Source organism: Phoxinus phoxinus (assembly GCF_949152265.1).
Source record: "Phoxinus phoxinus genome assembly, chromosome: 12".
Classification (NCBI taxonomy): Eukaryota; Metazoa; Chordata; class Actinopteri; order Cypriniformes; family Leuciscidae; genus Phoxinus; species Phoxinus phoxinus.
The window spans coordinates 19,874,308-19,887,222 of NC_136887.1; the positions used below are offsets into that span (position 1 = coordinate 19,874,308).

The 12,915-nt window shown below is 38.0% G+C and overlaps 1 protein-coding gene across 2 annotated transcripts in view; it reads right to left on the minus strand.

Annotated features, from left to right (window-relative positions):
• The window catches only part of dlg3 (discs, large homolog 3), a 96,652-nt gene that overhangs the window by 58,705 nt on the left and 25,032 nt on the right, over positions 1-12,915 (minus strand). Inside the window, exon 1 of one of the 2 annotated variants that reach the window (XM_079630330.1) lies at positions 12,433-12,812. The exons of the other annotated variant lie outside the window; for it this stretch is intronic. Within the exon in view, the coding sequence (XP_079486456.1) occupies positions 12,433-12,792 (360 nt within the window). The 5' untranslated portion in view covers positions 12,793-12,812. Of the gene's footprint in view, positions 1-12,432; positions 12,813-12,915 lie in introns of those variants that run through there. 2 annotated transcript variants of the gene reach the window in all.

The following is a 12,915-nucleotide window of genomic DNA, read 5'->3' on the forward strand; positions in this document are numbered from 1 at the left end:
TAAAGCACTGTTAATTTCATTTGTATATTATATTACATTTGTAAAGTGCATCTTTTTTCTTATTTTTAGTAACAAAGATAAAATTATGAAATAAAGATTTTCATCTTCGCTATAACCCCTGAATTGCCTGGCATTCTTTTTTTGTTTATATTTTCTTACCTTGTAAGGCTACATTTTTCAAATTATTTTGGCTATACTGCTCAGTCATTTGCAAAATCGTAAAAACCAGCATGAAACAAATCGTGATAAAATCGTGATTTTCCTGAAAAAAATCATGATATGATATTTTTGCTATATCGCCCACCCCTAGTGCCCTGACATCACTATGGGATGCATGTCGCCTGAACATGCACTCCCAATTTGACAGCTAAATAAGACATTGCGAAATAAACATTGCATATGAAAAATAAATTGGTGACACTTTATAATAACATTATTAGTGGCCTTGCAAAGGACAGCTCCACAGAACCAGTAACCCTACATAGTTAAACTTTGATGCGTGACTCATCCCACATGCTTGCACTACGGACATGAATTGAAAGATGCCTCAAATCATACAGCTTGTTAATGAGAGATGTGCTATTACTTTTTTCAACAATCACTTCTGAGATTATTAAGTGTCCATGTGCATACCATGTGCATACCATGGACACTTAACTATCCCAGGATTTATGAATGGAAGTGGAGTGACGTAATTGAAGCTGGTACTGTAGGTCACATGATAATGACAACATGGCGAATGTAGAAATTCACAAATTCATACTATGTAGAACGTACTTTTTTTAGCGGTTACAAAGTACTCATTCAAAATAAGTCCCTACTCAAGAAAGTATTCGATTTCGGATACAGTGAAGGATTTGAGCAAGTAAGCAACCACCTAACAACCAACCAGCCTACCCTAGCAACCACCCAGAAAATCCTAACAATTGCATAGCAGCATGTTACAAACATTAAAAACAACCACCTACTCCACATTGTCTTCAGAAAATGCTAAAATGCATTTACTAATATAACGATTAACATAACATTACATAATGTACATTCAAATAGAAATGCTACTAAACTTTTCATTTACAGATTTTCATATCTATTCCTAATGAACTAAGCAATATATAATATTTGCTAATGATTTATCAGTGAAAGATACTAAACATAAACTGATAATGAACCTAAAGGTGGTTTTACTTTGTTGTGCTTACAGTCTAATGGATAAGTTTATCAACACTTAGCTTGAGTAAAACTGCATGTGTAAACAATTGTTCTTTGTGCCTTAGAATATGGGTATGTTGACAGAATTCATTACAGAGCTTTAAATAAATGGACAGTTCAACAACACTCCAGCTGCTAATGTAAATATTTGATACAGCAGATTTTAATGCCAAAACATGGATCATTTTACTTTAATTTCCCTACCATATTAGATACTACAAACACAACTCTTTTAATTTGTTAAATATAAAATATGTATTTTCTGCATATGACAAATTTAGGATAAAACAGAATATGTGCTTATTCTTATTCAAACCTTAGATGGCTTCACTCTGGCACACACTTAAATATTAATTAATTCATAAAACATTGAATTAAAAGCAACATGTTCATGTTAAACTTTCAATCAAGCTCAGAATGAACTACTAATAAAACAAAGCTTTTTGTGGAGATTTTTAAGAGTGCAAGAGTGAAGGTGTAATTACAGCTGCTTTTTATGCACATCCTTTCAGGGAGAAACAGAGACGAACAACTAATTGCATTAGCAAACAGTGTTAAAGCAATGTGAATAAATGTTCTCTGAAAAAAAGATGCTATTTTGGAGGTTGTGAAAAAAAAAAAAACATTAAAGGGGAAAAGGGATGAGAACAAGGAGAGTGAAGAAAAAAAGATGGGTAAAACACTATGAAAATTGGAAACGTCCAGAAAATGGCTGAAGGGCTACAGAGATAATGCAGCAATGAGAGATGACACACAGAGCATCTCTACATGAAAGAGATGCTCTTTACTGGCAGTCTCCTTCTCATATGATCCTTATCTGAGGGGGATGATAGTGCATATAAATTTGCATATACATGTGCAGTTTTTCAACTTTTAAAAGCTTTATTTGTTGCAACGAAAATATTTGAATATGACGAATGAAATAATTAGGTGCCAATAACCTTTTTAAGCATACATTTTACATCATATTTTTGTAATGAATATAAAGTGAACACTACGTTGTAAAAGTTTATATCATGGCTTTATATATGATCGAACACTTGCATGTGTCATTATATTATTAACATTTTACCAAAATCAAGCTCAAATAGAGTTACATGGTATTTGACCAGCAACATTTCAGAGAATGTTAAAGGGTTAGTTCACCCAAAAATGAAAATAATGTCATTAATGACTCACCCTCATGTCGTTCTAAGCCCGTAAGACCTCCGTTCATCTTCGGAACACAGTTTAAGATATTTTAGATTTAGTCCGAGAGCATTCTGTCCCTCCATTGAAGCTGTATATACAGTATACTGTCCATGTCCATAAAGGTAATATAAACATCATCAAAGTAGTCCATGTGACATCAGTGGGTTAGTTAGAAGTTTTTGAAGCATCGAAAATACTTTTTGGTCCAAAAATAACACAAAATAAGACTTTATTCAGCATTGTATTCTCTCCCGGGTCTGTTGTCAATCGTTCACAGTTACGCTGATGGCGTAAGACACTGATGACGTGTATTTCTGGTGCGCCCGAGCTTCATTTACAGACTGAGGGAGACGCACGCTGTAAAAGTGTCTCATCCGCGACATGCACATTTACGCACCATTAAAAAAATGATATCCACGCAAACAATGTAGAATAGCTTGAATATAGCGTGCGTCTCCCTCAGACTGTAAACGAAGCTCGGGCGCACCAGATAACACGTCATCAGCGTCTTACGTCAGCAGCGTCACTGCGGAGTCCTGAACGCAGATTCACAACAGACCCGGGAGAGAATACAATGCTGAATAAAGTCTTATTTTGTGTTATTTTTGGACCAAAAAGTATTTTCGATGCTTCAAAAACTTCTAACTAACCCACTGATGTCACATGGACTACTTTGATTATCTTTTTATTACCTTTATGGACATGGACAGTATACTGTATATACAGTTTCAATGGAGGGACAGAATGCTCTCGGACTAAATCTAAAATATCTTAAACTGTGTTCCGAAGATGAACGGAGGTCTTACGGGCTTAGAACGACATGAGGGTGAGTCATTAATGACATTATTTTCATTTTTGGGTGAACTAACCCTTTAAACATACGTGTTTTGTCCATTATTAAAACAGCCGCATCTGAGAGTAAGTGCATCACATAAAGTTTTCATTAACTAACATGTTATATTGTATGTAAGCACTCAGTTGTTTCTGTCACTTGGCCAAAATCTCATGTTATAAAAGATATTAAAGATATTATGAGCTTCTCTGCTCCTCAAATACATAAAACATTAGACTTTATAGTGTTTCTTGAGTAAAGAAAATGCTGTACATATTCAAACAACTAGTTCTTTATTTACCCTTACATTTCAAACAAGCAGTGATGGTCCAAACTGCGTGCAACACTTTATTCACTATAGAGTTATGAGGTTTTACTGACAGTTTGAGGATCCAATGGATTTACGAGGTCTAACACATGCTCTTTTTAATACTTTTTATTAGGTCCTTTAGTATTTTTAATACAAAAATGTACAAAGTATGGAGATACAAGGTTTCTGACCGATAGCGACAATAAACTAGATTGTTTTTCGAGTTGAATTTGGCAAAGATTTGTGTTTCAGTTTAATGCTGTCACTCTAGTGACTGTATTCGTGCCACTCAAATATCTCTCTATTATTCCTTGCTTGTTTTAAAAACAAATTGTCAAATGTTTATTTATGAACTGTTAAAAGTGGTAGCCTGTAATTGCAAGCTATTTCTATTCTGTATGTGATCTAACCCTTAAATTGTGGGGGGTTTTCAGTGTGGTTCCCAATCAAAAACCCACACAAAGTTCTCCCTAACACTTCAATCCTACAATCAGGCTAACTATGCTAAACAATAACTAATAGTATTTATGAAGCATATTTGAATGCTTTCATTAATTACTGTACCTCAAAATAAAACAAAATTTTATTCTGAATGTGTATATATAATTAACCCAGAAATTTCCATATGGACAGCCACACAGTCGGTGTAAGTATCACAAACCTAACCAACACCGGGAATAATGGTTCTCGGCGCATGTAATCGATGACTAGTGATTCATGAATCTGTCTGACTTATTAAAAATAAACATTCGTTCACAAATTGGACATCACGGGTCATGTGCAGAACACACTGGCCTGTGCTCTAAAGATAGAATTAACCAAATGCCTCGTCACTAAATGAAATCTGATAAAAGGGCATATCGACGTAAATATAGTTTTCCCATCAGAAAGTTTATTACGTTTTAATTTATCCCTGCAATTTTTAGTCACAGGTCGGAGCCCCTGCACAGTGTAAATGAAAAATGCAAATGAATGCAAGCAATCCTGCGAATATTCTCTGCAATCGCTGTACGCTCACGAGTGAGTCCACAGGAGAGGTAAAAACCAAAAAAGGTCTAAAATTACAAGCACCGGGAAGCTCAAAAGCTCTGTTAAAAGCACCCACAGACTCCCACAACACAAAGAGAGTCGGAGGCTCGTGGATCAGCACTCTCCAGTTATTGATTGTGATGCATGCATATTCTATGATCTTGTGTGGGAGTTTTAACGCCGGCCGGTGCAGAATGCAGCCACTGACAGTTGAAGCATCACACAGGGAGTGGGGCAGAGTAATGGCACAAAAGAGGGAATGACTTTGCAAGCTCTCTAAAAATAGGCTCTTAAATTCATTGGGATGTTAGCCATTAAACCGAAGCAGCAGGGAAGGGTTTTGCGACAATGCTGCAATAGCAAGCAGCACTTCTGCCGAGGCTCTCTGTGGCATGTGTACATGTATGCCTTCCTTGTCAGCATGGTGGATGCATCCAGAACTGAATAAGATGAGTAAGCTGACTGCTATTCTTCTGTTTTCCAGAACAGTCACCACTGCGATCAGCAAAAACTAGAAATGAAACAAAGCAGGTGAGCAAACAAATAAACAGCCGTCTTTTTTCCCCATCCCACGTGTGGCACTGAGCGGAGCAGGGGAGCTGCGCTCCAACAGGGTCGCCAGCTGAGAGCATATGGCTGACAGGTCAATGGCCATGAGCAATACAGTCACTCACATTAACACCCACACAAATGTATTTATATGGGCAAATATCACAATGTATAAAGCTCACGTAGTGGGCTAGTGCACAGAAAATTACCTAACATCCTGCCACAAATGACTTTGTAATCTTAATAACATGCATCATTTTTCACTACACGATCCAAACATCAACAGAAGAGCAATTTCTTCAATGCTGCAAATGTCATAAACAAGCTTAGGGCTCGATAATAATGGCCCGACGGCTCGGGGACAGTGTGAGACGGTTTTGGGCAGGCTGACAGAAATGCCACTCGCCCTTATCAGGTCAGTGCAGCATTGCTACTTATTCTTACATCTGTTGATCATATTCATATACTTTGTCTTGCAATCTTATTCTGATGTTAATTTTGCCAAATATTATATATATAATCTACACAAATGGCAAGAATAAATTGTCTTTGATGAAATCAAAATCAAATCTGAACACACACACAAACACACACACACACACATGTATATAAAAGGAACATTATTAGTAATGATTTTTACAAAAAATAATTTTTCAGTGTTTTTATTTAATTTCAACTGTTGTTGAGCTCATTAAACTATTTAAATTGGAGTATTTTTTAAAGCAGACATAATAGAACTAACAAGCCACTGAGTTCTAGACCGCAACATGCACTGTTTATAATATATTTAGGCTTTATTTAAAAATAGTCCAAATATTTACAGAAATATGTTTCCTTCCCTGTCACTGAATTTACGGATAGCATTCAAACACAAGCAGCTTTAATATTAGTTTATCAACAGTAGTAAAAAGTGGTTTCTCTCACTGGATGGAGATAAAGGAGAAACACAGGCAAGGATCCAGAGATGGAGCAATAATGGCCATTAGAGGTGAGACTGTGTAAGAACATACTATTTTATACTTCATTACAGATCAAACTAAACTTGTTGTATTATACCACGACTCCACTAGTTCCCATAAAAACAGCAAACCATCTCTTTTAAGTTCTCAGAGACACATCCTTTACCCTTTCTCTGTGCATAAAAGCCAACTCTAAAAGTATACATAAATATTGCAGTGTACCTTGTCCCCCATTTCATAGTGCATTTGCAGTGATTTTCTATGCGCTCCATCTGTTTTTTTTTATGGGCTGAGTACATTTTGTTTTAAGAACAGGTTTAGACGCTTGCATGAGTGTGTGTGTGTGTGTGTGTGTGTGTGTGTGTGTGTGTGTGTGTGTGTGTGTGTGTGTGTGTGTGTGTGTACTTCTCCAAGGCCAAATATTTTTGAGTAGGATGATGGATTGATAGACTTCTGACAACTGATACTACAGCAGTGAGAAGGCCGTGAAACAACGCACTCTAACAATCACTTACTAAGCAAATGTGGTAGGTTTTTCAGCCTTGTAGATCTCTAAATCAATAACATTATGATGTAAATGAAAAGAGCTATGATGTGGTCATCTTCCTTTCCAGGCCAGCTGCCTGAATAGCTTCATATGTGTATAGAGTAGCCTACTGTGTTATAGTGGGCTAATAGAGGCCCTCTCGAAACAGACTGGACAGATCATATCGGTGAAATCTAGATCAATGCATGGCATGCACAAAGTACGGTAATAAAAAAAATCCTATTGTTAAGTTCTGCACATCAAGGTAACTGCAGCGTCAGCAAATAAAATGCTGTGATGAAGATGCACGATCATGTCTGCAAAATGCCACTGAATTCAGCTCTCTCTCTCTCTCTCTCTCTCTCTGGCAGCAGGATTTCTAGCCTTCTTGTCACTATGGCAACACCTAAAGTTAATTGGGTACCTATGCAGTGTTGGGCAGAATCAAACAGCGTTCTCCTATAAGACCATGCATCTTTTTGAAGTAGCATACACTTTGAGAGTGAAATGTGGCAAGTCTTAGTTGTCTCATTAAACAAATGTGCTGTAGCATAGAAAGTAAAAGCATGTGACATGCCAATGTGTTTCCTGTTAATAACCAGCACTAGGCTGGGATTTACTTAGTTTATCTTTTTAACAATATTTAATGTAGCCTACTATATATTTTATCTCATAACTACAAAGTAAAATGTAAAATATTTTCAGATACATCTAATAGGATTTACCTTAGAACAAAATAAAATGTACATAGTACAAGTAGTTATGGAATCAGATATGAAATTTAAGGTTTATTGAGATCAATTTCATCACATAAGCTTTTTGAAATTTTATAAATTTGATCACAGAAAGTTTGATCCCATAAGCATAAGAATCAGCTATTTTATAGTAAGCGTTTTCACTAAGCAACCGGGTCTAAAAATAATATATATATATATATGAAATTAGAATTTATTGTAAGGCCACATTTGTAAAGAAAACAAGATTGAATGCATAAAAAGTAAAATAAATAAAAGATCTATATATTATACACTTTTATTTTCTCATTTAATCTTGTAGTATTTGTTCTTCATATGTGTGGCTACCTACACATTACATTCTCAGTTCTCCAGAACAGAAGGACATATATTGGTTTTGGTTGAAAGAGGAGTGTCTCGTGGGACCAACCCTAAACTGGTCCCTTCTGGAATAGATGAGGTAAACCTTATCTTCCTCCACAACATAAACCCCAACCCCCACTCCATTTCCTTTCTGCAACACAAAACCCCACATTACAAATGAAAATCCAATTTGTTAAAATCTTTCCCAAACCCAGCCTCCTCTCAGATGAATATATTACTGTCTCTGGTGATGTCTCAAGCTAGCGATCCATCCGTAAGCGCTCACACATGCTAGCTTTGCCCCTGATTTATGACATACATAATCAACTGAGGAACTTGGCTTACTGCTGAGATCACAAGAGCACAGAATATCACGTCTGATATAGCAGGATGCACCATTAAACCCCCCACCCCCCAAAAAAATCTGAACGTACTCCACGTATTCTCTGCCATTAGATGCACTGTAATGCCAGGCTTTATTCCAATGAATGCAAATGTTCGATCAGAATATATTTCTCACAAATTGGCTATACTGGGCATCTGCAAGAGGACGCATTTAGGCATTGTACTGCACATAACCTAAAACTATTAAATATGACTCTCTAGACGTGCTGTTAATCTATCAACTGCTAGGAGCATGTGTGCAGAACTGTGTTTGATGGAAATTTAATAACATTAAATACGTAAACTAAATTTTTATATATTCAGGAAATACTCAGCCTTACTTATTTTTTTTCCCTTAAAATATTTTTCATTTTCTATCCTGCTGTTTGAATAAAGACTATAGACATATAGATGTAATGATCATGGCATGCAGAAGTTCAGATAATAAACAAGCAAATTAACGGTCAATCTCCCAATTCCAAATGTCCTGTATACTGGACAAATCTGTTTTTCTTGACATATATGGTAACAGTTATGCTGTCAGCTTAGAAATATATATTTTTAATCTTTAAAATACAATTTGAATATTGAATATAAAAATATGATATATTATAATGGCACAATATGAAAATGATGCTCCACAACAAATCACTAAATATTTTTTTAAATGGTTAAAAATATATTTTAAAGTGAAAAGGAAGACTTTCTACATAGGATGTTAAAATGTAACACTTGCAGTGTCCATATTGTCAAATTACACAGTTCCCATGTAAATACAATTACAACAGGACTAACAAAACCAGGGAATTATTACATGTTATATGCATGTTGCTCATCATTCACTACTTACTCACGGACTGAAGTGAAATAAATAATTATCTTTATTTCTTCAATTCATATTTTTTTATCTAATAAATCTGATAGTCCAAAATTGAACATGCAGTAGACAAAAAAATACGCTGTTTGCTTTACAATAGCTACAATTGTAAAAATAAACATTTTCTTTATCAGAATAATATTTTATTTCACATTTCAGCATAGTGGGAACTGAATATTAGTTCCCCCTGCTATTTAATATGCAGCATTTAACATGATTTATTTGTAAAGTTTCATATCTCAGGAGGACTGAGGACGATAATGATCGATGAATCATCTCTATAGTAATGGTTGGCTTTATGAATGAGACAATGAGCAGTTAGAAAAACAGCATCTATTTGCCTTTTTGAGTCTCTCAAATTGTAATGAAGCCAGGACACATCTTGTCACATACATTTCAATCTCGCTTGCATCATTTCAGCCTTGTCCATATGTTTAGCAGCTACAAGGATGCGTTAACAAACAAAAAAAATCCTTCTTGATATGATGCAGACGCTTCCTCTCTAAGATGGAGGCTGTCTGTATCGCAGCTCAGGGTAAGAGCTGAGCATCTGAGGAGTAAAGTCTCACTTAAAATCTACTCCTTCATCCCCACAGACTTCTTCAAGTACATATATGTGATGAACACAGTTCCTGAGCACATGTGCTCTGATGGACATGCAACTCTGAGTGTGTGGACATGGACTGTATTTTAGTATATAGGCCAATCAAGAATGTTAATACTGACATAAAACAGGCAAAAACAGGTTCATCGATTACATCTCAAGGGAAAACTTTTGACAGAATCACGACATCCAGCATCCAGAACTAGCAACAACAGTACATATGCAACACAGATACCTTCAATCACTTACACAAGCACATCATTTGAAATGTAAAATAACATCTTGTGATAAATGATGTAAGGATGAAAGGTTATTTAACACTAATCACAGTCATAAGACTTAAGCTCAAGAGCACAAAATGACAAAACGGTGCCTAGAGACAAGAAGACTGTGCACGATTCAGCACTGCACATTATTCCAAAGGGGAAAAAATGCCTGTCTTCATAATCTCTACCGTTTTAAACCACACTTGCCCGATCTTCTGGTTCCATTCTTTTAAATAGCGTCCACTTTTCATAATCCAATAAAATTCAGATGAATAAAATGAAGTATAGATGAACAAAATAAGTCTTGTCCCACATTTTTCTCATTCACTATCAGGTTTCACTCAACAATTCTATGTTGATTTTAGATGATGAAGGCAGTGCAGCTGTAAAGGTGAACTGGGTCAATTTAATCATAAATATATTTTCTTAATATGCATCTTTCAACATTATTTGCCTGAGCACAGCTACATTAGCTCAACCAATGGCACTAGGGGGGTGGGACTATCTGTTTGGCTTCCCAATGGAAGACAGACAGTGTTTGGGAAACCTGTTCGTTATTTTTCAGTTTTCTGATGCTAGGGGTGCAAAAACTACACACTTCACCTTCAACTGAAAAGCACAAAGCAGAGTGCGAGGAACCATATCTGTAATTTACACAAAACAATCGGGAAACTTCTACATGATTTCACCTGCGATTTATTAGTGTTCAGCGGATATGACTGCGTTTATATAGTAGTGTATGCACTCAAAGCTCTAAAAACAGTTAAATATGGCTACAGAAAGTGGGGGGCCAAACCATAGCTCACAAATCCACAGCTCTCTTTCAAAGTGTCTCCTCTTGCGGCTCCACCAACTGCCTTCTCTTATGTAACCCACTCTGCTTCCTCAACCCGCCTGTCTTCATTGGCTGATTTCTCTCTTTTCCACAATAGCACTTTCACCTCTATTACCACCACTATCATGTGTCTTTGTGATGACTGCCAAAAATGACGAACATTCTACCCCCTTTTTACTACTCAACGAAATTCATTCATATTTACCTCAGAAGCATTAGATTTCGCAAATGAAAAAAACAACCACGAGGCCTTGAAAGATAACTCAAACTTCTTTAATAATCTTGACAGGTAACAGCCTGGCCAGAGAAGGAGAACCCAGCAAAGATGATCCATGGTCTCCTCCTCACATACGAGAAGCTTTAATAGTGTCATTGTCCTATATACCTCCGTTAAACAATTTCCTTCTCATTAATTAAACATACACTCCATCAATATGCCCTAGGAGTGCTCGTGCCTATCAGGTATTGCATGCGGCGCACAAGAGAAGATATATGCTTTATTTACTTGATTTATTTCACATTGCTGCATGTCATACATCACGAAAAAGAAGGAAATTATCGCAGAAAGCAAGAATAAGCAGGAAATGTCACAACTTAAGGGTTCATTTATTTGGTTTACAGCAAATGCTGCCAAGAACACATGCATAATTCATTATTAAAACAAAAGCGAATGAGTGAAAAACCGCACTGCTTTTGACTGATGCCTCTCCCATCCTCTGAACAGAGGCAGAATTAGTCAGCTCCTTGCTCACGCCTTCCCTCCCTGCGCTTGGTGAAATTTCACCCTCGCTGCCACCGAGATCTCACCCTCCATTTTCTCTGCGTCTCCACCACTCTCTCTGCATTCTCTCTCCCTCGGCCATGCACAAATACCAATAAAAACCTGTGCACTTGCACACACCCCCACATCGTAGACATGCACACACATTAAAGGCACAGAGCATGCATGCAGGCTTGTTCTCACAGGAGAGCCTGCTTCCTCCATTTTATACATTCAGAGCGACCCTTCCCCCACTCCTGCTGCCACTTACACACTTACACACACACACACACACACCTCACTTAATTACAGCTTCTGTTCCCTGGTTCGGTTTGATACGCTCTGCTCTATGAGGTTAAAATCTAGCTGAAATGGTCACGGACAAGATGTGTACATTATACTTTGTAAGCCGCCTCGCCTCGCCTCGCCTCGCCTCTGGCTGTATCTCAATCAGCGACTAGAACAACAGACTGGAAATGAATAAGAAAATGCACACACGTCGTCAGATCCATAAAACATACACATCTTCATCTCACCAATCTAGAATAAGAATCCATTACTAATTGGATATTGCATTTGATGATGTGTTTTGCCTGGTCAGCAGCGTTGGCAGGTCACTGCCATCCCTGGATTAAATTGGCAGAGCTACATTCACTTGTTGCGTGGTCACAGCGGCCCTGTCAATCCTTGTCAGATGACGGTTTAGATAAGTATGTACGTAGGGGATTGATGAAGCCATAAAGCACTGATGGAGCAGTAAATACATGAAGATTAAACTCCTTCTCTGCGAGAATCAATCTCGACAGGCATACTGTAAGATTACAGCACATGCAGTATGAAAGGATCAACACTGGATGAATCCCTTAAAAAAACTATGTATCTTCTAGAAGCTACAGGGGAGCTTGCTGATTCTACTTAGTTTCGACCTAGCAACCACATACACCAACTGCCTACCGCCTGCTGCCTACTCTTGATGCCCCCAGCGGCCCAGAAACGGCATTTACCTGGTCGTACCAGTCCCGGTTGGAACAGGTGCACTCGGGCCACCATCCTCCTTGCCCTCCTGAGTTGTTACCATTCACCTTGGGGGCGCCCTTGGATTGGCTCTTGGGGTTGGGGCCTCCAGGACCCCCAGCTGACATCATTTTCCCTTTACTTCTCCCCAAAGTGCCCCCTCCACCCATTCCCCCTCCTCCGCCCGAGGTTTGGGGCGGTAAGGTCTGGCCGCCCCCATAGCCGGCCGGGTATCCATAGGGTTCGGGCTGCCAGTCTCCATATGCTGGGGCATCCATCCTGCGCAGGGCGGCCATGCGGGTCACTTCATAGCATTCTGGGCACTTGCAGCAGTGATGATGTTTGTGCATGCTGGCTAGTTCACACGGTGCGGCGCTCTCTGTCTCTTTCTATCTCACTGCTGCTGCTGCCTGCTCAGATCAAATACCGCGCGCAGTGCCACTCGGCTCACGGAACGGTAGCACAAATGGCAG